Source organism: Cotesia glomerata, linkage group LG8 (genome assembly GCF_020080835.1).
Source record: "Cotesia glomerata isolate CgM1 linkage group LG8, MPM_Cglom_v2.3, whole genome shotgun sequence".
Taxonomy (NCBI): domain Eukaryota; kingdom Metazoa; phylum Arthropoda; class Insecta; order Hymenoptera; family Braconidae; genus Cotesia; species Cotesia glomerata.
In genome coordinates this window covers 5,286,573-5,313,789 of record NC_058165.1, presented here as the reverse complement: position 1 = coordinate 5,313,789, position 27,217 = coordinate 5,286,573, and the positions used below count along the sequence as shown (strand labels likewise).

The 27,217-nt window shown below is 31.7% G+C and overlaps 3 protein-coding genes across 5 annotated transcripts; 1 reads left to right on the top strand and 2 right to left on the bottom strand.

Annotated features, from left to right (window-relative positions):
* Positions 1–932: 932 nt before the first annotated feature.
* Positions 933–3,334, bottom strand: LOC123270852 (zinc finger BED domain-containing protein 4-like). Its single transcript, XM_044736997.1, has 6 exons — positions 3,042–3,334; positions 2,763–2,913; positions 2,384–2,686; positions 1,536–2,296; positions 1,254–1,446; positions 933–1,156 (listed from the first exon to the last, which is right to left on the bottom strand). The coding sequence occupies exons 1-6, from the start codon at positions 3,264–3,266 to the stop codon at positions 933–935; spliced, it is 1,857 nt and encodes a 618-aa protein (XP_044592932.1). The 5' UTR covers positions 3,267–3,334.
* A 2,795-nt stretch (positions 3,335–6,129) lies between these two features.
* On the top strand, positions 6,130–19,868 carry LOC123270034 (sialin-like). Of its 2 annotated transcripts, none has more exons than XM_044735973.1 (9): positions 6,130–6,506; positions 10,411–10,616; positions 10,688–10,909; positions 11,242–11,326; positions 13,742–13,908; positions 14,007–14,156; positions 16,533–16,665; positions 16,722–16,975; positions 19,527–19,866. In XM_044735973.1, the coding sequence occupies exons 1-9, from the start codon at positions 6,440–6,442 to the stop codon at positions 19,830–19,832; spliced, it is 1,590 nt and encodes a 529-aa protein (XP_044591908.1). In that variant the 5' UTR covers positions 6,130–6,439; the 3' UTR covers positions 19,833–19,866. The 2 variants fall into 2 exon arrangements, with proteins under 2 accessions (XP_044591908.1, XP_044591907.1); XM_044735972.1 differs by lacking the exon at positions 6,130–6,506 and adding an exon at positions 7,351–7,459 and having other exon boundaries at positions 19,527–19,868.
* A 2,395-nt stretch (positions 19,869–22,263) lies between these two features.
* LOC123270789 (vitellogenin-1-like) lies at positions 22,264–26,177 on the bottom strand. Of its 2 annotated transcripts, none has more exons than XM_044736939.1 (3): positions 26,155–26,177; positions 25,759–25,935; positions 22,264–24,593 (listed from the first exon to the last, which is right to left on the bottom strand). In XM_044736939.1, the coding sequence occupies exons 1-3, from the start codon at positions 26,170–26,172 to the stop codon at positions 22,599–22,601; spliced, it is 2,190 nt and encodes a 729-aa protein (XP_044592874.1). In that variant the 5' UTR covers positions 26,173–26,177; the 3' UTR covers positions 22,264–22,598. The 2 variants fall into 2 exon arrangements, with proteins under 2 accessions (XP_044592874.1, XP_044592875.1); XM_044736940.1 differs by having other exon boundaries at positions 22,265–24,458.
* Positions 26,178–27,217: the final 1,040 nt, after the last annotated feature.

The window sequence follows — 27,217 nt, the reverse complement described above, 5'->3', positions numbered from 1 at the left end:
TTCAGTCCTAGGCCCGCTCCTGTGGAATATTATGTATGACGGTCTATTAAGACTAACTCTGCCAAGAAACGTCAAACTCGTAGCATATGCAGATGACGTAGCCGTAGTGATTGTTGCCAAACACCTTGACGAGATAAACCATATGTTCGATCTCACTTTTGAGCGCGTTAACCGTAGGGATGGAAACGGCGCGAAAAAAGTCGACTTTTGACTTTAGAATCGACTTGGAATTTTTTGATTCTCAAAGTCGATTAATCATTGCTAAAAGTCGACTTTTCGACTCTGAAGTCGACTTTTTAAAAGCACAATAACTATATAACTCATAGTTAAAAGATATCTTACAAATTGTATACGACATATTTCTTTATTTTTAATAAACAATTTATTTATCATTTGCACTTTTTATTTAAACAACTTACACAGAAAGGATTGTTTTTAACATTTTTATAAAAGATACATTCTACATAAAAATTGCACGTAGTATGGCACCGAAAATAAGTTTATAGTATTTAAACTAAGTATTTTTGAAACGTTAAAATCAATATTTAATATTAAATATCAATAAAATTTTTAAATATCAGTTATAAACTGTTAAATAATAGTTTTTAAATTTTAATTTAAAGTTTACTATTTAAATTAAGTATCTATGAGGCATAAAAATATAAAAAATCTGTAATTTAAGAATCCCACATATCTTCACTAACTGACCTTAGAAATACAAGTTGATTCAAGTGCTGAGGCGATAAACGACTTCTTAATTGATTTGCAATCAGGCCAGCATGAGAAAACAATCTTTCGCAGGGTACAGAAGTTGCTACAATTGATAGAAACTTCCTCGCTACATTATATAAATGAGGATATTCATATTTGATTGATTCCCAAACGACAAGTGGATTAGGGTTTTGTCTTCGTTGAACAGCTGGGCGAGATAATTACTGACGTAACTGTATCGGCAATCCACCTGCTTCATCAGTATCTGCTTGAGAATGACTATAGTTGACAGCTTCATCCAAATATGACCATATATCATCATCATCATTTCCATCGTTTGAAGAAACTTGGGCTTCAATGGCTGTAGTAACTTCATCATCGTCAAGTATTGCAGAAGATCCCGTTGCCTGTGATGCTACATTTCTCTCAATCCTAACCAGATCACCTAAGTTATGAAAATGAAATGAAAAAGAAAATTAATCTATGAATATAATTTAACTTTAAATATAACTGTTATTTGTAATTAGTCAATATAAACTCACCAACGTTAGTGATTGCACGAGCAGACTCTCGGATGCTATAGAAAGCGCACTTTTTATACCTGGGGTCAAGAAGAGTTGCGCAAGCATATAATTTGACTGATTCAATGTTCCCATATTTAGTTTCAATCTCTTGAGTAATTTTTTTTTGCAATTGTCGCCCAATCAAAGTATCTGGCTTGAAATTTTCAGTTTTCTGCAAAATATAAATATAATTGTGAAGAAAAAGGAACTCAAATAAATGTAATGTTGCAAACGATCAATAATAATTTAATTCGAACTTACTTTCCTAAGACTAGCAATCAAAGGGATACATTTACTTAATGTAACATTTTTTTCCGCGCAAACTTCCTGCGTAACTCGCCAAAGAGGACTTAAAATGTCGCGAACTTCAATTAAGGATTCGAGTTCATCTCCTGTAATCATATTAGGAGGCTTAGCTTTTGATGATTTATCCATTTTGACCTGAAGGAGTACCTTGCCAACATGATCGGCAAGTACAATGAAACGATTAATCATTTCGAAACAAGAATTCCATCTTGTTTTCACTTCTTGGATTAGTTTAAGACGCTTTGATTCTGGTAAATTGCTTTGTAATGACAACAACTCAGTTGTAGCTCTCTCACTGTGTCTAAAAAAAGTTACTATTTTTTTTACTTTTGTCAACAGATCACGTAACATTGTTTGCTGAGTAGTTTTGTCAGACTCTAAAATTTCTGAATCATCAATTATATCTTCTTCATTTAAAGGTAGGTCGTCTACTTTATTCCCAGATTCAGATGCTGATGGAGTTATATTTATTTCAATAAGTCGCTGTCCGATATTATTGATGACATGTCCAATACAAGAAATATGTTTTTCACTTCCGAATTCACTTTTAATCGCTCCCTTGATATTCGCCCCTCCGTCAGAAACAAATGTAGAAATTTTGTCATCATTGAGCCCCCAATCATTACAAATTTTTCTTAATTTAGACCTCAAATTTTCAATAGTCTTCCTTTCTTCCATATGATAAGCGCCTAGTTCAACCGTTTTCATCTCGACTCCTAATAAAAATAACAGATAAATCAATGGTATGAAATGTTTGAGTTAAAATTATACAAAATGGTTTTTTAAGAAGATAATTGACTAACCTTTCAAGTAGTGAGCTGTCAAACCAAGATAGCTCTTCATCGTATGATGGTGTGTCCAAATATCTGTGGTTAAGCAAACAGACTCAGCTTGTTGAAGCTCGATCTTTACTTTATTTGATAATTCTTCATATTTAAGAGTCATTGCAGCGGTCAATGTCGGTTCACATGGTAACCGATATAACGGCTGAATTTTTTTAACAAACATTTTGAATCCTGCTCTTTCTGGAGTTGATAGAGGCATGTTGTCAATAGCAATCATTTGAAGAAGAGCTGTTGTAACTTGGTTGTGTTTCCAGCCTCCAGCTGATAGGTAAAAAATAAAATATTAGTTGATGAATTATTTTTTTAACTAAACTAGAGAAATTAAACTAATTAATACCAGCAAAAGAAGTAGCATTATTTATACAGCGATTTAGAGGTCCCTGATGAGAATCAAATTTCAATGAGGAAGCTGACTGAAGAGCTGAAGTGCTTTTATTTTGTAAACAAACTGATGAAGAAGAAGCAGATGATTCAATAGCTACTAAAGCCTAAAAAAAAATAAACTAATTTTTTACAAGGAAAAAAAAAGTAACAGAAGAAAATAAACTAAGAATTATTTATGATTTATGATATATTTTATATAAGATCACCAGTCTAAGTAAAAAGAACTAATTAACTTTTTAGGTGGAATCACTGAATTATCGTCTTCATTGTCGTTTACTCTTTTCCGCGATAGAGTATTTTTGTTTGGTGGAGCATCAATTTTATGTAACGATTGCAGGTGCTTCATCATAGTTGATGTACTCTTATTGAATAAAAATTCCTTTTCACAGATATTACACTTAATTTTATTACCATGGTTAGTTTTTGAGCAATAATTCCAGATAAAACTAGGAGCCATGACAGTACAGACTGATTATAAATATGTAGAAATGATATTCAAGTCAGAGTCGGTTATACTTATTTAAAATGGTTACCAAGGATACCAGCGATAATATTTATTATGATCCAACCAGCAACTAGAGGTCAGTTTAACAAAGTCATAGAAAAAAAATGGAAGAGTCGATTCATGAAAACGGTACAAACTATACTACCATCATGTGTTAAGTATTGTTTAAAAAAAGTTGAAGTCATCGAGTGAGAATCGATTTTAATCGACTCGAGACAAGTTCAAGTCGATTCTAAAAAGTCGATTATTTTTATGAAAAGATCGATTCTTGACTAAAGTCAGAGTCGACTTTCCTATCCCTAGTTAACCGGTGGATAGACGCAGTGAACCTGCAACTGGCGCAACACAAGACTGAGGCAGTGCTTATTACCAGCAGAAAAGTGGTAGAGACCATTAAGCTAAAAATCGGCGAACAAGAAATCACATCACAACCTTATATCCGATATTTGGGAGTGATGCTTGATGCCCGACTCAACTTCAAGCAGCAAGTGGAGCATGTCAGTGCCAAAGCGTCAGTAGTGCGGGCCAGTCTCGCACGACTGATGCCGAACGTCGGAGGCCCAAAGCAGAGCAGGAGGCTATTACTGTCATCAGTAGTCACATCGGTGCTCACTTACGGAATATCCATTTGGGCCGACGCATTAAAAACGCAAGAATCATTGAGAAAGGTTGGACCAGTATATCGACTGAGTGCCCTACGAGTAGCTAGCGCTTTTCGCACAATATCAGAGGAAGCAGTGTGTGTTATTTCCGGTACTCTGCCTCTCAGAGTCCGAGCTGAGGAAAGACGGAACCTATATGAACGAAAAAGGTCAACCACACTGAGCCCTGAAGAACTTAGAAGCGAAGAACGGCAACACAGCATCGCAAGATGGCAACAAGAGTGGAATGCTTCAGATAAGGGTCGGTGGACGTACCGTCTCATACCTCGGGTTGATGTGTGGTTCAACCGGAGTCACGGTGAGATCAACTATTATTTAACGCAGATGTTATCAGGACACGGATGTTACCGGAAGTATCTCCACCGCTTTAAGCACGATGATACCCCAGAGTGCCTGTCCTGTCCAGGGGTCAATGAAGATGCGGAGCATGTCTTCTTTGTGTGTCCACGTTTCAACCAACAGCGCAATGAGTTAGAGAAGATTCTGAAGAAGAGAACCCAACCAGAGTCAATAGTAGAGGCAATGTTGTCGTCAGAAGCTGCCTGGAACGCCACAAGCATTTTTGCTACAAAAGTGCTTACCGAGTTGCGATCCATTGAGAGGAAAAGAGCGAAAGACCGAATCTAGAAGGAAGAAATAACATCTTAGCCACCAGAAGGAAGAGCGGCCGCTTATTCCTCCCCCCGCGAAGAAATGCCTTACGGCGGTACCATGGGGGATCAGAGGATAGAAGAGAAAGGGGTTTAGGGTTTAGTGGGTAGGGGCGTCAGCGTCGAATTTTAGTATGACGCTGCGTCGAGTCGCCACATATCCAGGCCAACAGCTATGCCTAGAATCCGTAAAAAGGAGGGACACACACACACACACACACACACACACACACACACACACACACACACACACACACACACACACACACACACACATACATACATACATACAGACGCCGTGACAACCTCGCGGGGATAGTCAGGGAAGCTTCCTGTGACCTTCAAACGTCGAGATCTGATGAAAACTCGGTTTTTGCAAAACGGGGTGAAAACAATAACTTCCCGATTTTTGAAAATCTTCGATTTTCGTAGCGGGAAGTTAAAAAAAAAAAAAAAAAAAACACACATACACACATATATATATACATACATACATACATACATACAGACATTCGGACATTATCGCGAAAACATTCAGGAAAGCTTCCTAAGACTTCAAAACGTCGTGATCTGATGAAAACTCGATTTTCGAAAAACGGGGTAAAACCAATAACTTCCTGATTTTCTTAGCGTGAAGTTAAAAAATTTTTCAAATGTGGTTTTTTTAAAATAACTTTGAAACAGCTTTACTGATCAATTCCAAAAATCAATCAGCTCTTAACATTAAAAAAACTACGTCGATCGCTGCCAGCCCGGACGTAATCGGTAGATTCGTTCGTGAGTTATCGTTGTCGAAAGAAAACCGAAAAAAGTGTTTTTTCGGAATTACTTCGAAATTCCTTGTTCGATCAATTTAAACTTAAAGATTCTTCATGAGGCTTCAAAAACTGATTCGAATGCCGCCAACTGCGTAAAAATAGGTTGATTCATTCAAAAGTTATTGCGGTTTGAAAATTCAAAAAATTCAAAAAAAATCATATTTTTGAGCTTGAAGAGCTCAAAAACCTAATAGGTGCAATTTTGAGTGCAAGTATGGAATTAGCGGGAAGTTGCAGGGATGGCCTTTAGAATCAACCGTTTTCATAATTTTTTTTATCAGCTTAGAGGAGTAGAATCATGGACCAAAATAATCCTAATTATATATCGTCGGCAGACAAATTTCATTAATAACTTCCGTCTCCTTAGTCTTCAATTTCTTGATGACAAACAATGTCCTTTTCAATGCTTTCAACAAAGCACTAGTTTTTCTCGTATACTATAAATAATAATAATAATTTAAAAATAATCTCACATCAATTGAAAAATCTATTCACAAATACCGTAAATAATATTAATGTACAGAATAAAATAAAATAATATACAGAGATAGCATAATGACCCAGTTTAAATAATAAATCCGTTTTTGACAGTGATCCCTCACCAAGTTCCATTAATTTAGTGTATTTATGTAGGTAAGCGTAAAACGTTCCCTCAAGGCTGATCTAGCATAGGTACTTATTGTATCAAGACTCGTTAAGCGACCATATTTTATTGACTCTGCTCTCGCACTTGCGATGTAACACCAACCAGACAATAACTCTAACTCTAAAGAGTTATCTCTGCTGATTTTTTAAATTTCACTTAAATTAACATGTGTTTTTTATTCGCTAAAATAAAATCAGTGTAAATAAATAGAATAAATAAAATAAATGTATGTTAAATTATTAAGTGCAAATTAATCTGCAATGTATCGAATAAGCATCGATATAAGTTCTTTCGAAAATTACTGCCGATAATTATCACTTATCAGTCATTTATCAATCATCCATTGATAATGGCTGCTCTTAATAAACTTAAACGTAGCAGTGTTCAGCTACGACATGCCGCATTAGAAGTCAGAGGTAAGAAAATATAAATAAATTTGGTAATTATTTACAAGTGAGGTCAACCTTATTTTGGGCCATTTTCAATTCTTTTTTCTGCTTGTTTTTACGGCGCATTTATGATAAAAAATATCGTGAAAGAAAAAAATACAAATTTCGATAACTTTTTTGCCTTCAAAAGTTGGAAAAAATTTTGGCTCTCGTGTTTTTGGATAAAATTTCTATTTTATCTTTTTTTGATGATTTTGATATATTTTTTTTTTGAAGAGTACATAAAAAAACGAACAATTAAAAAAAAAAAAAGTTGAATATCAAAATTTTTTAAAAAATTTATTAATTTTTTTTTTAATTTGTTAAAATTGTGATAATCAACTTATTATTTTTTTAATTGTTCATTTTTTTATGTATTTAAAAAAAAAAAAAAAATAAAAATCAGTAAAATCAAATAGAAATTTCGTTTAAAAAAATGAAAATTAAAACTAAAAAATTTATAAATTTTTTTGAAAATTTGATAAAATTGTGATAATCAACTTTTTTTTTTTAATTGTTCATTTTTTTATGTATTAAAAAAAAATATATCAATAAAATCAAATAAAAATTTCGTTCAAAAAAATGAAAATTAAAATGATGACCCCACTTGTAAATATTTCCCATAAATTTGATAGTTTTTTTTTTTAAATTAAAATTTTTCACCGATTTTTATAGCAATGTTCAAACATTGAATGAAATACGCAAAGATTTAATTTTATATTGTATAGATAGAGGTTCACTGGTGATGACTCTTTCGGTATGAGTGTGTATTCAAATAATCTAATTAAGCCTTGATGAATGATAAGTAATACGGGGATGTCGTGTTGTTTAATTAAATGTTTTTGAGGTTTGTGAAATGGCAGACTTTGTCAGGAAAGGTAGTGTACAGCTCGTTAAGCGCAGCAGTGTACAATTTAAACAAGCTGCTAAAGAAGTTAAAGGTTCGTCTTTTTTTCCTTAAAAAAAATTTTTTTTAAACTAAAATTTTTCCCCATTTTTTATTGAATTTTATTTAATTAATTTTTATCAATAAAATTAAATCTTATATGTGATAATTTTTTTTTCGGAAATTCTTTTAATTTTTTTATAATAATAATAAAAAAATTTTCCATTTTTTATCGAATTTTATTTTATTAATTTTTATAAATAAAATTAATTTTATAAAAAAAGTGATAATTTTTTTTTTTAATTAAAATTTTTTAAATAATTTTGTAATTTTGTAAAATCTGCTAGGTTTTTTTTTTGGAAATTGTTGTAATTTTTTTATAATATTGATAAAAAAATTCCTCATTTATTATCTGACAAAAGACATGTACTTGTCATTCCCAATCTTATTTACATTATTTCTTCTGATAAAGAGATTCTCTATAAATAATATCATTTAAGTATAAAAGACAGCTCACAGTATTTAAATTCACCAGTGCGGAAGTTTATAATAATTAAAAAAAAATAGTTTCAATGTCGGTAAACAAATCTTAGAATAATAATATAATTACAATAAATTCCAGCGTGACATTGGCTAAAAATCCACCTATGATACACAATAAAAGTTTTATTTATTTATTTCAAATAAGGAAGTGTAATAATAATGTATTTAAATTTGATTAAAAATAATTTCGAGCGCTCGCAAAAGTAAACAGAGCCCAATTACTTCACTATTACGGTAACAAACAAAGAGATTATAGTATATTGTAATGTCTGCCTATTTTTAGACGCCAGCTAATTAAATTGTAAAGTTTTTAGTATAAAGAATGAAAAAAAAAAAAAAATTTAATGAAGAAATGAAATTTAGATAGAAAGTTTACATATGCAAAAATTTTTTCGCGAAATCGGAAATTCAGAATTAAATTGTTGCATTTTTTTGAGATGAGACGAATTTCTAACCATTCACTTTCTCGATCATTTTTTTGCCGAATTTTATGCTTCTTGATAATCATTTTATTGCATCGTCACACTATCTGAATAATAAAACTTATTGAAAATAAATTGATACAGTGGTTACACTTAATTAATTTATAGTTTTTATACAAAAGCAAAAATAAAAGTGTAAAATTATAAATTATGATTTCACTTTCAAAATTTATTTAATTTATAATAAAATTTTTATGTTCGATTTGATTTTTGATAAAAAACAAATAATTTTCGATGATTCAAAAATTATTTTTTTCATTCTAATTTTTTGGCATCAAATCATTTTCAAAAAGTTTTTTTTTTTCGAAGTAACTCAAATTTCCTGTAAAATTTATTTTCTTAATTGAGATTGCTATTTTTTAATAAAAAAAAAAAAAAAAAAAACTATATCGCAATTCGAAAATTTCCGAAAATGCGTCTCTTGAAATAAAAATTGTGACTTCTCTAAGTTCGCCTTTTGAACTCGAATAAAGGTTTTATTAGATATTTATTATATTCAATGATACCTTTTTATAATAATTACTTATCTATACTAATAAATGGAGAGCCGGTTTTTTTGCTTGGTTATATTGCGAAAACTACTGAACCGATCAGTACAATACTTATGCCATAAGATGCAGTCTGTTTCGGAAAAGGTTTTAGTATATGATATTTTGGTGATTACTTATCCGGAACCTATATTTTTTTGACTTAGAAATAATTAATTTTTATTGTAACAAAATTTATTCTGTTTCAGTTGTCATTTGTTTAAAATAAATTTTTTAATTCTATTGCTTATGTTTATATACTAGGCAGATTTCTTCACATATGAAACCTACAATTTATTTAACTAAAACTTTCAATACTAATTACAAATTTTTTTTTTCATAATTATTATTCATTTTTGTAAGAAAGCCAGGGAAGTTTATAATGATTGCACATTGAAAGTTACAATGAATATTAGTTAAAATAATTACATGGATAAAAGGTACATGCCAATTCAATAGAATTTGAAATCTGTGCAAGTCAAATCAATACTCTAATTAAATTTCAAGTCTAGATTTAAAAATGCAATTCTACATAAAAAAAAAAGTTCAATTGATCCAAAAAAATTTATTTAAGTCAAGAAAATCTTGTTGTTTTGTTACTTGACTCTTGTTCCAAAAAATTTAGTTCTTGATAGAAGTAAATTTTTTTGCCTTGAGAAAATTTCTCTCTTGCTCCAAAAATTAAATATCTCGATAGAAGTAAATTTTCATTAATATTTTTATTGATTAACATGTCAAATGGGAAGATCAAATAATATTGAATCATTTTTTTTCATTCAATATGTATAATTGCACGCTAAAATAATATAAGCTGGGTATCAAATATTCAAGAGAAAAATTTTCTCAAGGTGAGAAAATTTTTTTCTCAGCTGAAGTAAGTGGCGCTGCTTCCCTAAAGTATCTAAAAATCTTGATCAAATATAAAAATTTATTGCGTCTAGTATTTATGACAATTTGAATTAAGAAAAAATAACTTCCACCAAGAATACAATTTCAAGAAAAATTTTTACTTCGACCAACACAACTTCGGTTTTCCTTCAGGCACCCGAAAATTTTCTTGAGCCAAGAATTTTGTTCTCCAGTCAAGAAATTTTTTTTTCTGTGTGAAGTCAAAATTATCAAACCCTATTTTCAGAGAACTATTAGTTGATTTTGTTAGCAAAGTCGAATTTGCACTGAGGGAAAAAATTTATTGTAACAAAAATGCCCATATTTTTCAAAAGAAATTTTTTCTCTCAGTATGGAAATGCTATCTCGATTACTGTAGAGTAAATAGCAGGATTTTTGATCCGTTAATAACCTAAATAAATCTTTACAGCCGAAAAATTTTCAATTTTCTGTTATGAAAAAATAAAAAATTACTATTTTTAGTCTAATTAAAAAAAATTGAATTTTCATTAAATCTAATGAATTTTTTATTTAAAAAAAAAAAAAGTCATTTATTTTTATTTTAGCGGCAGTTCGAGCTCGGCATATAGTCGCAGGACTTGTAGCAGTAGGTTTTGCCCTCTGCGGTGCTGTTGAAGTTAGTTCCTCGGTAGCATTATTAGCAAACCAAGAAGACAACCATGCTATCATTGATACATCGTGGCATTGTGATATGTTGGTCAACATCAGTAGTCGAAATCGTACTGAAGATTTTGAAGTTATTCTTCTAGAAGTGAGTTAAACATCTTAAAAAATGAATATAGCAGTATATAAATTTTTAAGAATAATTTTCCGTGATAACAGTTACCCCAAGAAGAACGTGCTGAGTCAATCATGAGAGAAGCATTTCTATGGGGTCAAGTAGCAGGTCCAATCCTTGGCGGTTGTCTTGTTTGGGGAAGATCTGGACCATCAATGGTTTTCTCTCGAGCTGTTCTAGGTGCTTGTTTAGCTTCTATACTTGTACCAGCAGCGTGGAGAGGTCCTTCACATGTTGCTTTACGACTTTTTCAAGGACTTTGCACAGTTAGTTTAAACAATCATTTTTAAATTGCTTATTTTATTCAATCATATTTATATTCAGGTCTGTATTGATTAATAATAATTATGTGAATGAATTCAAGTTAATAAAATCTATATGCATAATTTTATTTAAAAAGTAATAAAATAAAATAAATTTTTAAATAAATCAAAAGTATAATTAATAAATCATCAATCATTATTAATTAATCAAAATTTTTTAAATGATTAATAATAATAATAAATTTTGAATCATTAATCATTAATTAAAGATAATTGATAAATTTTCAACTATTATTTATTAATCATACATAAGATCTATTAATTTACTGTTATAGGGTGCAACAATGCCAGCTGCTCATATGTTTGCTATGACATGGTTCAAAAGTAACCATCGAAGTTGGTACTTCAGTTGTTATGCCGGTAAATTATCATAATAAAAATTAACGATTAAAAAAAAAAGTTCTATTGAATATAATCAAGTTGTAAAATATCGCGTGACTAATGCAAAAAGGGCGCATAGCTACAGGTTAGCAGGGATCTATGCTAAAAGGGCGCATAAAAAAATTTTTTTTTGTCATTCTTCTTGAAATCACTCAAAACACAAAGATCTGTAAAAAAAAAAATTTGAGTATCCTAAAGCTAAAAGGGCGTAACTCAAGACATGTGCCCTTTTAGCTTTTAGAAAAGTAGTGCCTAAAGCTAAAAGGGCACATAAAAAAATTTAAGTTTTTATAAAAAATTTTGATAAATAGCTTCACAAGACATAAAATAAAAAAGTTTAATGAATAAAAAAAAAATTTCTTAACGGCCGGTCCCTACACGGAAAAAACAAGATGACACTGGGTATCATCCCAGATTTATACTCCGCGATATAATCACTTTTTTTTCACCATAGTGTTTATATTTGTGGTGAAAAAAAATTTCAGATAGTATCTTAAAAAAATCTAGATTATACTGCGTGATATCTGGATTATACTCATTGTAATCTGGATTATACTCATTGTAATCTGGATTATACTAACTACTATCTGAAATTTTTTTTTACTCAGTATAATCCGGGATGATATCTAGTGTCATCTTGTTCTTTTCGCGTACGATTGCAGCTTCATATTTCTCTTCTAGACAAAGAAGAATTTTGAAAAAAACGCTCTGTCACGTAATAGATTTTTTAATTATCTATTTCGTATAGCAGGGTGTTTTTTTCAAAATTATCATTTGTTTAAAAGAAAAACATAAAACTTCAATAGCTTCATAATCATGAATGCACCGAGAATAGTACCGTTTCTTGCAGTGAGTGCGACGCGAGAAAAAGAGGGGATCGGTTGTTTTTAAGTACTTAAACAATATTGAAAAAATAATAATTTTCAACTATTTTTATACAAGCAACGGATAATTAAATTAATCGAAAACTAATGGGATTGAAATAATTTTCAAATAAAAAATAAATTATTACAATCACGCATATTTTGCAATTTTTTAAAAATATTTTTAATTGTAATTTTAAAAGAGTCTATGTTGAGTTAGAATACACCTCTTTCGTGTGAATCTACCGTTTTTTTTTATCTTTAGGCTAAAAATGAGCATTTTAATGAATTATTTAGAAAAAAAATTTATAAGCCCTTTTAGCTTTAGGTCATAAAATTTTCAAATTCCTAAAGCTAAAAGGGCGCATAATTAGAGACATACGCCCTTTTAGCTTTAGGAAATCAATGCTTGATTTTTCGACGAAGAATATGTCAACTAGTCGATTGGTGATAAAAAAAAAAATTATGCACCCTTTTAGCTTTGCAAAGCTAAAAGGGCGCATACTTTGCCATGCGCCCTTTTTGCATTAGTCACGCGATATCATAAATAGACATTTTTAACATCTTAGTTAACATATTAGTCCATTAGGGTGGCGCAAAAAAACCGACTATTTTTTTTTTAGTCTCGAGTAAAAAAATGGTAGTTTTTGATGTTTTAAGAGCCCTCACCAAAGGACAGCTCAAAAAAAAAATTTTTTAAAAAGTCGCTCCAAATTTTTTTAATTTCAAAAATCTAATTTTTTTTCTCGTTGCGGTATAATTTTATAGACCAAAAAAAATGTTTCTGAAAGTTTCAGTTCAAAATTTTAATTTTGAAAGGTCGCTCATAATTTTTTTTTAATTTACTAGTGCATTACTTCAGATTTTCTCGAGCGACCTTTTTATATTCAAATTAAAATTCCATACATTTTTTTTTTATTTAGTACAATAATCGATAAGAATACACCACGAGATAAACTTAAAATAAAAAAATAAACTTAAAATCAAGCACAATATAGAAAACATAATTTATGTAAATTTAATCATTTTACAAGTCAAACGAAATATTAAGAACTCAGAGTAAAAACAATTAAATATTTATCTATTTATTTATTAGATTTATATGCCAAGGCTTAGCTGAATGGCAATAATACAAAATTACAAAATTACTAAATAAAAAAAAAATGTATGGAATGTTGATCTGAATATTAAAAGGTCGCTCGAAAAAATCTAAAGTAATGCACTAATAAATAAAAAAAAATTATGAGCGACCTTTCAAAATTTAAATTTTGAATTGAAACTTTCAGTAACTTTTTTTTTTTGCTCTATAAAATTATACCGTAACAAGAAAAATAATAAAAAAATAAAAAAATTCGATTTTTGAAATTAAAAAAAATTTGGAGCGACCTCTTAAAAATTTTTTTTCGAGCTGTCTTTTGGTGAGGGCTCTTAAAACATCAAAAACTAACATTTTTTCACTTGACTCTCAAAAAAAAATGGTCAGTTTTTTTGCGCTACCCTATTATCCATAATAATCTTACTGTAATTTTAGCCGTTAGTGTTGGTTACTGTTTAACCGGCTGGATTGGTACAGCCGCTGTAAGATCCTTCGGCAGGGACTCTTTGTGTTACGGATTAGTATTTATAGCACTTTGTTGGTACTTTACATTTGGTCATTTTGTAAAAGACACTCCAAAGTCGTATCAACATGATACTACGGTATATATTATTAATTCTATTTAAGATAAAAATAATTTAATATTCCCTCATCTAATGTAATTTAATAAAATAAAATTAATTCAATTATTCCACTCCAGGGAGCCGTAATACCTTGGGGTAAATTATTGAGATCTGTTCCGGTTTGGGCATCCGCGGTCGCTACGATGGGCAACCAGTGGGGTGATGCTACCCTAGCCCTTGGCATGACTAAATATCTCAAACTTATTTATGGATTTTCAACAGCAAATGTGAGTTAATCTTATGAAAATTTTCAATAATTTAATTATTCAATTTTTTATTTTAATAATGTCAATTAGTATAATTTAAATAATTAACTTATTTTTAAAAAAATCTAATTTTTTCATGTGCGATTTTTTAGAGATTTCTTTAATTAAGAGAGTATTCTGGTCTAGAAGCTTGAATTTAAAGTAATTTTTGAAGTGTCGTAAAAAAAGGCAATCAATATTTGAATCGTTTATTTGAGAAACCCCACGTTATATGGAAACCCCATATGACTTATGGGGTTTCTCAAATAAACGATTCATTTTTACTATTCATTTTTTTATAAGATATTTATTAATATTTCAGGAATATAGAAAAAAAAAGTAAAAAAAAATTAAAAATTCAAAGCAGCTTATAAAGTGGGGGGTTTCAAAAAATTGGCACGCGACCATACCCGCGTTTCCACTAGCCATCTAGAAAAAAAAGATTATTAATTTAGAGTAATACCGCTATCGTATTAACTAAAAAAAAGTTTAAAAAAAAATTTTTTTCACAAATCGGCAACTGCTTGAAAAAAAATTAATTTTTATACCACTTTTTTTGAGTTTTCCGAATTTTTTTAAATTAGTAAATATTGAAATTTGGGCATGAGGATAATTATGCGATAGAGAAGTCTATAAAGAAGACTTACACCAAATTTCAAGTAATTCAGAAAATTCTAAATTTTTGTATACTTATTAAGGACATGATGATACAATTACCCTAAAAATTTGAAGTCAATTGACCACCTATAACCCAAGATAAATTCAATTAAAAATTAGATATTTAACATTGATTGCATCCGCTCTCTGCAGTTCTGTACCAGTTTCTTAGTTATAAAAAAAAACTAACTGTTAGAAACTTTCAAAAAACTGACAGTCTTTTAACGTCCCGAGTAAAAACAGAATTCCGCTGCACCACCGCCGCAACACCGCTGCACGGCTTTTTAAGCGCCGCACCACCGCTGCACTACAGCCGTGAAAATTTTGGTTATTTTACAAGTGCCGTATCACCGCCGCACCACCGCCGTGACAAGTAAAGAATTTATCTATTCGCCGCACTACCCCCGCACCAGCGCCGTGACAAGTAAATAAATTTCTATTCGCCGCACCACCGCTGCACCACCGCCGCACCACAGCTGTGACGCGCCCGGGTAAAAATAAAATTATTAATTTTTACGAAAAAATAATAAATTTCGTTCGACCGCCGCACCATACCACTGTTTGATGGTATATATATTGAAATAATATATTCGTTGATCATTCAAATAGCTTAACTAAATTTTTTAAGTTAAGTATGGCTTGCAGTGCAGTTGGCAATGTTCGAGACTTCCATGCAGACGATCCAGGTTCGAATCCCATCACAGTTAAATTTTTAAAATTCTTTCAGAGTATTTCAATAGGCGTACCGCTCCTGTGCAACCCGAGGACGAAATTAAAAATCTACATCAACAATACGACTAAAAAAATCAATAATTTCGCGGTGCTTTGGCCTGATTTAAAAAAAATTTTTTTTTTTAATATTAGGCATTCGATTAAAAGGAGGTTGATCAATAGGTCTTACATAAAGATTTCTAGTCGCATTATTTATTAATTAATTATTGCGTGATAAATTAATTATGATACCATTTTTTGTGAAATTGTAGGTATGATTTAGCATTGGTGCGGCGGTGGTGCAGCGGTAGTGCGGCGATGCTAGGGGGAGTAAATTTTTAGCGTGCGGCGTAATAGTCCGCCAAACGGCGGTCGTGCAGCGGTGGTGCGGCGGTCGAACGAAATTTATTATTTTTCCGTAAAAAATAATAATTTCATTTTTACTCGAGGTATTAGTTGTGAATTTAAAAAAAGTTTTTGACCGTCTAATTATTTATAAATAACGGATTAAAGTTCAACAATTTATGAAAAAGTATACATCTACGGAGTCGGACAAAAACAATTGTATAGGTTGCATCTCTACGGGTACAGTCTTGCGTAAAAATTACGGATTACTTAGCTACAAGTTCATATACTTTTGCGGCGGGTATAATCTCTAATTTTTTGACAATTTTGTGCCATGACAACTACCTTAAAGTTTCTCATAAAGTTTCTCACAGTCTAGTTCCGGCCGGGCCGGTTTGGATGCCGCGTCAGCAAAACAGCCATTTCTTCGAAAATAATTTGAATTTTTTAAAATCATTTTAAAGACATATTCTTAAAGGGTTAAGATTTGAAAATATGAAAAAAAATCAACTTTTTCGAATTTCTAGACCAGAATACCCCCTTAAATTTCTACGATACTAGTCTTTTTGATAAAAATAATTAATAAAAGTAAAATTGATAATAAAAAAAAAATCAAATGATCTCTAACATTAAGTGTCATAACAGAATTCAGTATTGACCACATTGCCTCACATCGGCCACTTCATGGCAGCTCTGACATGTGGTCTTCTCGTTGACCACGTTCGCGAATCAGGCATTGTCTCGACGACAACTGCAAGAAAATTGGTCGTCTATACAGGTAATCTTTTGCTAAATAAAATAACGCCAAAGTTTTCAACAAGACAATGGTTTCAGCTCATTTCATACCTGCTGCATTGTTGTTCGTCGCCGGATACGCGGGTTGTCAAGCTCTTGGAGCAGCTTGGTTGGGAATAGCCGCACTACTAGTTTCCGGTACTGCCCCGGCTGGTGCTCTTGCAGCAATTGCTGATTTAGCTCCCGCTGAATCTCCAGCTTGTGCAGCAGCTGCCTGTGCTCTGTGCTCTACCTTAGGTGCTGCTGGATTACTTGCTGCTAATTATTTTGTTACCCAAGCGCTCCATGGATCGGTATGTTATTTTTTTTTTATTTAGTTTAGAAAATAATTTTTAATAAAGAGAAGAAAAGAAGAAATTTTTTTTATTCTGATAAAATGTATAAGGGTGATTCTTTGTAAGAATGTTTTTTGCTGTCCCAGGCATTTTTTTATTAGAAAAATTGTTATTTTGTTACTAAAAAAAAGTTTATTACGAAAGTAAAAAAGCATTTCTATTTGGAGCATTGAAAATTAAAATGAAATAAATTTTAGTTTTTTTTGCTATAAATTCGTAAACCACCGAAATAACAGTCCTCTGGCCTGTCCCTTTCCCCAAAATTGAAACTTTAACCCGTTGAGGACACATGGGGTCCAGTAGACCCCACTCAACAAATCAGTTCTAATTCATTTCCTATGTGATGTATTGACTTATAATTGGCACCAAACTTTAATATAACATTCCCTCTAAATATCTACTAGTTATTTTTAATTTCTAATAATTTAAAAATACTAAAAAATCGTTTAGAAAAAAAAACTAAACTTTTTTGATAAAAAAAAGTCGCAGAAATTTTGATTTTTACGATATCGAAAAAAAAAAAACCGACGCCATTTTATTCGGAAAACAATATATTTAAAAAAAAAAAATCAATATTTAATGAAGTTTGAAAAAAATATATTTATTCTCAAGTTTGAAGTTACGAATTTCGGTCAGTCGCTTAAAATGAGGCTAACAGCATGGAGACCTTTGTGACGTATCACAACTTATTGCGTAGATTTCAACCGATAACAGATTGCACATTAAGACTCATTTATAAATCTCCTTCTAAATTTAAAATTGCCTCAAAGTTCGCCTGGGGTCCACTGGACCCCATGTGTCCTCAACGGGTTAAGATTAAATTTTAAGTTATAATATATAATATATAATTTTATCCATAATGTTTATAAACTTAATTAATTAACTAACAATCTTCTTTAATAAAAAGTACCGAAAATTAATTTGTTTCATTAAATTCATTAAACCAAAGTTTGTCCCAGGCGTTTTAAGAACAGTCCCCTGCCAGAAGTTCAAAGCCAAAAAAAAAATTCAGCCTGCTATTTTATGTTCTGTAAGGCTTATAAGAACCTAACTAGCCTTGAGTTAATAACCATAAGGTTGTTAGCACTTTATCGCCACTTTATTTAGTGTCAAAAGACCGTTTGTGCTGGAAACATGTGTCTGGACCGCGAGATACTCAGTTCCCTGGCAACTATTTTTATTTATAATTGAGGTTATAATTGAGGATGGTTTTACTTGTATCACTGTAGAGTGTTTTACAAGGGAGGGTGGGGAATTATTGTCTCTCCACTTTTTTCTCCGCAATATAGTCTCTCAACCCCGTCATTATAACTCTCAACCACTTTTTCGTCCCCACCCCCCTGCATGTCGGGATTTTTTCTTTCATGCCCGACACACATGTGCTGCGACTGTGGCCGACTTACGCGTTATAATCAGTACCTGCATTTGCATTACGGTCTTAAATAGTATGGAGGTACTTCTATAATGACATTTTACCTCCATAACTATATGGGAAAACCACAGAAAACCCGACCGGTACAGAGGCTGGCAATGAAACGCACATATTCTTAGTTTATAATCATTGAAAAATATTGGTGCGCGCCGGAATCGAACCCTGGTCCCACTCTTTCGAAATGCAGGTAACGAGCCGATTAGGCTATTGCCAACCTTATTATTTTTATTTATAATTTATTTATAAAATTGTATCCATAAGTCTTAATATTATACTAATTAATGTATTATTATTATTTCGATTTTTACTTGTATACCGTTCTTGGTTTTTACAAGGCTGGGTAGATAGTAGCTGTCGCATTCCGCGAGTGCGCCACCGTCCTGTGTTTTTATACTGTCCTTGTTTTTATTCAACGCTTTTTTGGACCCCAGCACATCCTCTTTTCACTCCTGTATTTTCACTACATAATCAACCTTATTTTTCGCACATTTGCATACTTAACTCTTTATTATTATCACGCGGCTGTGGACCGACTTGTGCTTTCTGTACTGTATTTACCCTATTCCTCACCCCTTTCTATCGGTTGTTGGAATAGTGGCGATGGGGAAACCACAGAGAAAACCCATGCTAGTACAGTTCGGCTACCGGAGCGACCCCCGACGGTTGGTGTTGGAACTATTCGAACAACCGTCGGGGCTCGAACCCTCGCCTCACGGCATGATGTGCGAGCGAACTAACGGGATAATTGGCTGTGTATTAATTATCATTAAGCTGATAGTTTTGTAGCCCTTGGTAATTTTTTTCTAATAAAATCAAAAATAATTTGATCAGAAAATTTTGTATAGATTTAAGACGTTCTACAGAGAATCACCCTTATATATAATACAAAATGCAATAATAAAATTTCTAAAGTAATTTACTAAAAATAATTATTGCGCCAAAAAAAAAAAAATTATTATAAAATATTCAGTAGCTATTAAATTATGAATTCTACAAAAAAATTTTTATTTTTATTATAAAGTTGACATCAAAAGAAGAAAAAACTAAACAATAAAATTTATAATTTTTATTTTTTAGATCGCTGGGTCATGGCGCCTCGTATTTGGCGTAGCATCGCTGGTTCTTTTAATAACCGCAGCAGTTTTCTTGGCCTTAGGAAAAGGCGTACCTCAACCGTGGATTCCTTCAGTCGCACGTCCACGCAGTCACGATGTAATTTATGAACAAGACGCATTCGAATTAGACTACGAAGACGTCGCTGTACAAACAGAGCCCTACAACTCTTACTCTCTTGACGAAGATATCGAGAGTAACAGTAAAGACATACCACGATCGACATCGATTCAATCAAAATTATCAATCGCGACATCTACTGTTAATTAATTATTAAATATAAATTATATGTATATTTTTTAACTACTTTAATTGTAAGATAAAATGTTAATAAACAGCAAGTAGTTTTATTTTACATTAATTTATCATTACTTTCATTTCGAAATTCCATTTCATTTAATTCTAGTTGAAGTTGAGTGTGAGAAGACAATACTACTTACGAATTTTCTCACAAGATCTGAGACACTGCTTTGCTCTAGTTTCACCCAACACATGGGAATCACTCATACAGAGAACAAGAACAAGTCATTTGGTTGTGAAAATAATACATGCCGAAATCTTAGAGAGTTATTATTTTTTTTTATTTTTTCAAGAAATGACAAACAATACTATCACAATAGGCCAATAAGCCACGCCGGTTGCTGTAACACCAGTGTGTTAATTATATACGAAACAATGCTTTTTTATCCAACCTTCGAAAGTTAAGTAAACATCATTAGTTACGAAAGTTCAAAAAAGTGTGAAGGATATATGAGAAAAATTTTCACTTTTACTTTTAACACTACAAATATTTTTATTATAAATACAAAAATTCTTATTGATAAAATTTTTTTTTACAATTTCAACTGATGAAATGGACAAACTGATGATACACTGAGAGAAAATTGCGTAGTTAGCTTAATTATAAAAATACAGTTTTCTGAACTTTGTTTTTGTAGTTACTCTGCATTATTTTAAGTAACTACACAGGAAGAAAAATTTCTTGACTGGAGAACAAAATTCTTGGCTCAAGAAAATTTTCGGGTGCCTGAAGGAAGACCGAAGTTGTGTTGGCTGAAGTAAAAATTTTTCTTGAAATTCTATTCTTGGTGGAAGTCATTTTTTCTTAATTTAAATTATCATAAATACTAGACGCAATAAATTTTTATATTTGATCAAGATTTTTAGATACTTTAGGGAAGCAGCGCCACTTACTTCAGCTGAGAAAAAAATTTTCTCACCTTGAGAAAATTTTTCTCTTGAATATTTGATACCCATTTTATATTATTTTAGCGTGCAATTATTCATATTGAATGAAAAAAAATGATTCAATATTATTTGATCTTCCCATTTGACATGTTAATCAATAAAAATATTAATGAAAATTTACTTCTATTGAGATATTTAAGTTTTTGGAGCAAGAGAGAAATTTTCTCAAGACAAGAAAATTTACTTCTACCAAAAACTAAATTTTTTGGAGCAAGAGGCTGAATTTTCTCAAAACAACAAGATTTTCTTAACTTAAATAAATTTTCTTGGATCAAGATACGTATTTCTTAAAGCAAGAGAATTATTTTCGTTGGAATAAGTGAAATTTCTTGTCAAAAAAATTTTTTTTTTTCGCTTAAAAAAACAATTAGCAAGAGAAATATTTTCTTCGCTCAAGTGAACTTTTTTTTCTGTGTATTGATAAATAGTTATATCGGCTATATTTTAATCAATATTTTTCTGTTATCGTGTTAAAAAAAAAAAAATAATCAGATAGCTTAACTGTAAGAGCCCTTAGTACGTGCCTAAAAGAACCGGGTTCGATTCCCGGTCCGGGCTTTCCGAATTATTTTTTCTGTTTTCTAAGTTGAAGTTAATCAAGAAGACTATCAAGCCGTTATTTAATTAAAAATAGTTTAAGAAGCTTCGAGCGTAACTTATGCGTCAAAATAATGTTTAAATTTTCTTTTACTTTCAGTCTTTCCAATATTCGTCAAAATTGTTTATCTTAATTTAAAATAATTAGAACAATTTAATAATTGATGATTTTTACTTATTTACTAAAATAAAGTAATAAAATGACTTTTGTAATTATTACTTGTCAGATTCAATAAACAGATTTGGCAACAGCGCGTTTGATTATACCCATCACAGAGACGTGGATGAGTGTATGAGTTAAATATTTCTCTTTCTGTAACTATACTTCTATCCTTTTCTTTTTTCTCAGCTGTTGACGCGACGTTGCCAAATCTTTATTCGAATAAATAGCTGACGATAAACGAGTCAAAACATAAAAACATAAAATTTAACTTTAAATATTTCAAAATTTATATCGGTAATGTGTTATTATTAAATTTTTTTTTAATTTTACAATAATCCAAGTTTCTTGTGTATAGTTTTTTATTCGTTAAAGTTGGGAGGTTAATATTGAAAAAAATAATTAAAGTCTCGACTAAAGTTTGTCCGCCATAAGAGTCCGTGTATAAGAAGATAAAAAATGTGATTTTGAAAATTTAATATCTAAGTAATTAAACGGTGAATCTTTTTAAAATTTTAGGATTAGATAATTGACGTATTTATTTATATGTATACTTAATAATTTCAAAGCTCAAAGTTGGAAATTATTTTTCACATTAAATATTGATGATACTATTTAACTAAATTTTCCTTGTTCAGAAAACCAGATTTTTCTCTCAGTGTATATTAATAATAAAATTTGTTTTTAATTATTGACATTTATATACTGTACATTGTCGCCTATATTTACAATGAAATTCCTCTACAATAAATGGATAAAAATAAGAATATAAAAGATCTTACAGAATGAATATGAATAAAATGTAAATCTGTATTATTTTATACGTAATGGACTAAAAATGCATAATGATTTAACTTAACAAAAAAAAAAAGAAAAAAAACATCATACGGCACAATTGTTATGATGACTTAATAGATTTCACATTTCTCACGAATATAAATGTGGGAAAGCCGTAAACAACATCAGAAGATCTAGATAAAACAAAAATATTTTCCCTTGCTACATTAATAATAACATTCAACAATAAAACCTTATAATTTCTTTCTGTCATCTTTATCTTCAGATTTATCATCAGAAATAATTTGCACGCTTCTGACAGGCCCGGATTTCCTATAGCCGGAAGTAGTTACCGGCGTCATCTGGCTAGATGGCGTGGGGCTCATTAAAACAGCGTTGGGCGCCATCGCGCGTTGATTATTAATAGCCAATTGTAGCATGCGAAGCAAAAGCGCTTCTCTGACCGGCGGTGGCAGGATTTCGTCTCCATGATTATTCCCATCACTTTCATTGATATCCTGCTCGTAGAATTTCTGACGATAGACTCTCCTCGCGTATCTAGGATCTTGATAATTCTGATTCGGGTCTTGATAGTACGGATTGTAGAGAGGATCAATAGGCATGAGACGAGCTCTTGGCGCGGGAATAGGCTCCTCATACATCAACCTGGGTCGCTGATAATAAGCCTGTTCATCGTACAAAGCGTGGTCCAAGTAGGATCGCGGGTGGCTCAAGGCTTGGGTGCCATACTGGCTGACAAGCAGCCGCCTAAGAAGCAGCTGGAAATCCCGACGGCTGAGCGGCGGAGCAATTGGATTAGGCGGTTCTGGAGGAAGGACAACATTCCGGTGATAGCCATCCATGTAGTCCTTTTCGTCTTGAAGTCTCATGTAGCCTCGAGGTCTTGGTTCGTGATCCATGTAGGGCCTGATCAGCCTTACGAATTGTCGAGGGATGTAGTTCTGATGGTTTACTGTTGCAGGAGCAGGAACTGGAGGCGGAGGCGGTGCTTGAGGCTGAACTTCCATCGCCGGAGCTTCGGAGATGTAGTCGACGTTTTCTGGGTCAGGTCGTGGGTAAGCTCTGGTTTGCAGTCGAGCTAGGATTCTTTCAACCGGTGGCTGATACTCTTCTTCGTCATCCTGAGGCTGGACAAACAGTCCCGGAGGCAAGTCCCGGAGGATTTGCTGTCGGCGAATGTAAGTTGGGTCCATGGGTCTTACATAGTCTCTGGGAGACAAGCGAGCTTGTGGGACTCTGTAGACAAATTGTTCACGTGCTTCTCGCTCCTGTTCAGCAACTTTGTTCTCAGCCTCGTAATTTTTTTGACTCTGGTATTTGTTATCATCAAACTGCGCTGGGCCGTAGTTTTCGTCTGTTGAAGACTTGACTTGCTGCTGATGATTGTTGGGGTGGTAGAGCAGCTTCGGGCGTTCCATCCTGACGCGTTGGATTATTTTTGGGTTGTTTGTTGTGGTGAATAACGGACGGGGAGTCGATAGTGATCCTGCGTGATAGACGTCAGAGTGTTCGTCGCTGCTTTCTTGGGATTCGCGAACCTTGATGGTAGTTTCGTCTTGCAGCTGCCGGCGTAAATTGTTGCCACTGACTTGCGACTTGGACTCTTCTTCTTTTTCTTCGAACTCTTCGGTTATTGGACGGAGAGTGTGATCAAGAGGCCGTTTTGTGAAGTAGCTCTTACGCTGCGTAGCAGCTTTGGCTTCGACGGTTGGCCGAGTGATCTGGGAGTCTTCTTCTAAGTTGTCCGAAGATTCTTGCTCACTAGACTCTGGATCCGGGCTTGGTCTGTGCTGATTAGAGAACAATCGGGGACGTTTTGTGGTTTTTAAGTAGGTGCCGAATGTAGTTTTGGGCGCTGACTCTGTTGTCGTTGAATTGGAACTTGAACTGGTCATTGGGGTCGTCTTGGCTCTGCGGAGGATTGATGGTCCTAAATTGAGCTTTGAGTTGATCGTCGATGATGTTGATGAGGATGATGTGGACAGTGTAGAGGACATTGATGATTCCGTAGATGTTGACATTGAACTCGGTCTTCTTGTGCTTGATGAACTTCGATTGCTGCGAGGAATCGCCTGGACTACTGAAGGCCGCTCCTGCAATGGCGAGATCGTCGTTGCTTTAAACCCGGTTCCGTTTGATGACGAGTAAGTTACTCGTTTTATTTCACCATCGCCGTCGACAAAACCAAACGTACCCTTAACATTGCCAAGCACGTCGCGGGTTTCTACCTGACAAATTTTTTTTTCTCATTGTTACTTTAATGTCTTTTTTGGGAAAGTGACCGAGCAAATAAATGAACATTTTTATTTACTGACTTAGAGGTGTTAAAATATTTTATTTATAATATTATCAATGAAATTTTTTATTTTATGATAGTATTGTCAGTTACTGTAGAGTCGATTCGAAATATTAAAGTAAAAATTATTTTATTTTATGATCGTCTGGTTTTTTTTGGCATAAAAAATTTGAAAAAAAAATTTGTTTATTTTTTCATGACAGATTTACGTTAATAATTATCAATATTTACATAAAAAAAAATTTTTAATCATATTTAGAGCTTTTAATGTTAATATAAAAAATGCATCTATATTTAGCGGTTTGTTATTTGAATAAAAATAAAATTATCTTAATTAAAAAATGGAAATTCCTGAATATTTTATTTTTAATATTATATTTTTGATTAGCTTCAAGAATATTTAATTGTTTAAAATCAATTCTCAATTTCATTTTTATCGATTCAATAATTGAGGACTATGAAACAACTAAAAAATTTTTTTAAATAAAAAAGCAAATAGATAAAAAAAATTTTTACAAAGAAAACAAATAGATTAAAATAAAATCCTTTGATAAAAAATGTGAAAAAAATATTTTTCAGGATAAATTTAATTGCAGCAACGGTCTTAGACTACATAGAGCGTCCGAAAGTAAGTCGAGGGTTCGAATCCCGATTAGTGCAAGAGTTAAACGCTGTAATATTCTCAAGTGTTCAAATGAAGTTATAATTAATAAATTATTAATTTTTTTAAATAATTTGAGTTTAAATTAATTTCAAAGTTTAAAAAATAAATTTCAGATCAAAATTAAAAAAAAAAAATTGAAGATTCAAAAATTTTTATTTACTTATTGCTTGTGTTCATTCACTGGACCGGTCACTTTATTTTAAACGGTGAATGAATTGACTATAAGTAATTTTATTAATTGACTTTTAATTATAAAAAAAAAAATTCTTGAATCAATTTGAGTAGAAAAATTTTTAAGCTTCAAAATTTTTCTTGAATTAAGACAATTAAACTCTTAAAAATTATTTTTTTGGTTAAAAAATTTTTCTCTTAATTCAAATAAATTTTTTTTTTTATCAGTGTAAGTTAATATATATTTATAAATAAATAATACCTTGAAAGAGCCATCGCCAGCTTCATACCCAAAAGTGTAAGATCCATCATCGTTAACTTTTCTCAATTGTTTAAGAATCGCAACTTGCTCATTTTGCGATTCCGATGTCTGTTGATCCGTGACGTTTAAGCAACCTGCGGTTGCCAGACAAAAAACAGCCACCAGCCATGGCGTCATCTTAAACAAATAAATAACAATTAAAAAAATAGTCCATAAAATTTTTTACTAAAAAACAATTCAGAAGAAATGAAAATAAAATATTAGTATAACGTCACAAAACAATTTTATCGGATGTATGTTAATGTAAAATAAAATAAATAATAGATTTATTATAATTAGCACTTTTAATCACGTGAAAATAAATATTAATTAAATAAATAAATAAAAGGCTGGTACCTTGCAACTGGAAATCATGTTACCGCACACGCGGTTAATTTAACAATACGTGCGTGGGTTGCGACCGCTCTATTATATATAGAGTGACACAATAGTATATACCAGCGCCCAAACCCTTCCCTTAAGCAAAACACCATTCATAGTAAAGAGTAAAATGTTAAAAGTGTATCCATCACCATCCTCCCTCTCTCATCCTCATAATTATTCTTATTCTTTGTATTAGTTTGCAGCATATTAATATGTAGTCTTCCCAACGACGGCTGACTTACTTACCACTTGCCACTTGCCACTTGCCACTTACCAACCTTGATGCATTCCTCCTGATTTTATCTAGACAACACCATGCATCACTGTTTACGATCTGATTATGATCTTATCGCTACCGAAATTATCATGTTTTTAGGTATCTTGTCCAATTTTTTTTTGTTTTAGATTCATAACAGTGGATTTTATCTGTTGTAATGTTATTATCGGGTAAGCTTGTAAGGAACATGATGAATTTCACTGGTTTAAACAATATTAATATGCGTCTCATAAGCTATTTATGTTAATGTTTTAATAATTGAAACTGTGAAGTTATGCTACTGGAAATAACAATCTTACGATATAATAGAATATTTCTTATGACAAATTAATTATTATAGTAATTTTAAAAAAGTTTGGAAAATCTAAAAGTGCGCGCCTTATAACGCTAATTCATTTTTTAAGAAAAAAATAAATTGTGTAATTAATTAAAAAAAAAATAATAATAATAATTGTGTAATTTCTTACAGAGTATTATTTATTTTTTTTTTTTTACATCGGCGCCCGTTTTTCTTATCATATACTAATGCAGTTTAAAAAAATCTAGCGTGATTAAGTGGTGCTATAGTTTTCACGTGAGAGAAATAAGAAAAATTCGTTTGTTTTTGTACGTGTGTATCGTAGTGAATTTTAATACAAATTCAATTAAAAAAAAAAATTAGGAAAACGGTTGACCCTAAAAGTCATCTTTGCAACTTTCCGCTAATTCCATATCTAAGTGCTTCAAATTGCACTTATGACGTTTTTGAGCTCTTCGAGC

What these genes read in the sequence shown, in the direction of transcription:
- LOC123270789 (XM_044736939.1), bottom strand. An exon ending in CTGGCGATGGCTCTTTCAAG is followed by an intron (nt 24,594 to 25,758) that starts GTATTATTTATT and finishes AAAATTTGTCAG; the next exon opens with GTAGAAACCCGCGACGTGCT.
- LOC123270852 (XM_044736997.1), bottom strand. Translation starts at nt 3,266, where the DNA reads ATGGCTCCTAGTTTTATCTGGAATTATTGCTCAAAAACTAACCATGGT. An exon ending in CAGTGATTCCACCTAAAAAG is followed by an intron (nt 2,914 to 3,041) that starts TTAATTAGTTCT and finishes ATTTTTTTTTAG; the next exon opens with GCTTTAGTAGCTATTGAATC. An exon ending in TAATGCTACTTCTTTTGCTG is followed by an intron (nt 2,687 to 2,762) that starts GTATTAATTAGT and finishes TTTACCTATCAG; the next exon opens with CTGGAGGCTGGAAACACAAC.
- LOC123270034 (XM_044735972.1), top strand. Translation starts at nt 7,375, where the DNA reads ATGGCAGACTTTGTCAGGAAAGGTAGTGTACAGCTCGTTAAGCGCAGC. An exon ending in TTGAAGTTATTCTTCTAGAA is followed by an intron (nt 10,617 to 10,687) that starts GTGAGTTAAACA and finishes CCGTGATAACAG; the next exon opens with TTACCCCAAGAAGAACGTGC. An exon ending in ATGGATTTTCAACAGCAAAT is followed by an intron (nt 14,157 to 16,532) that starts GTGAGTTAATCT and finishes GTGTCATAACAG; the next exon opens with AATTCAGTATTGACCACATT.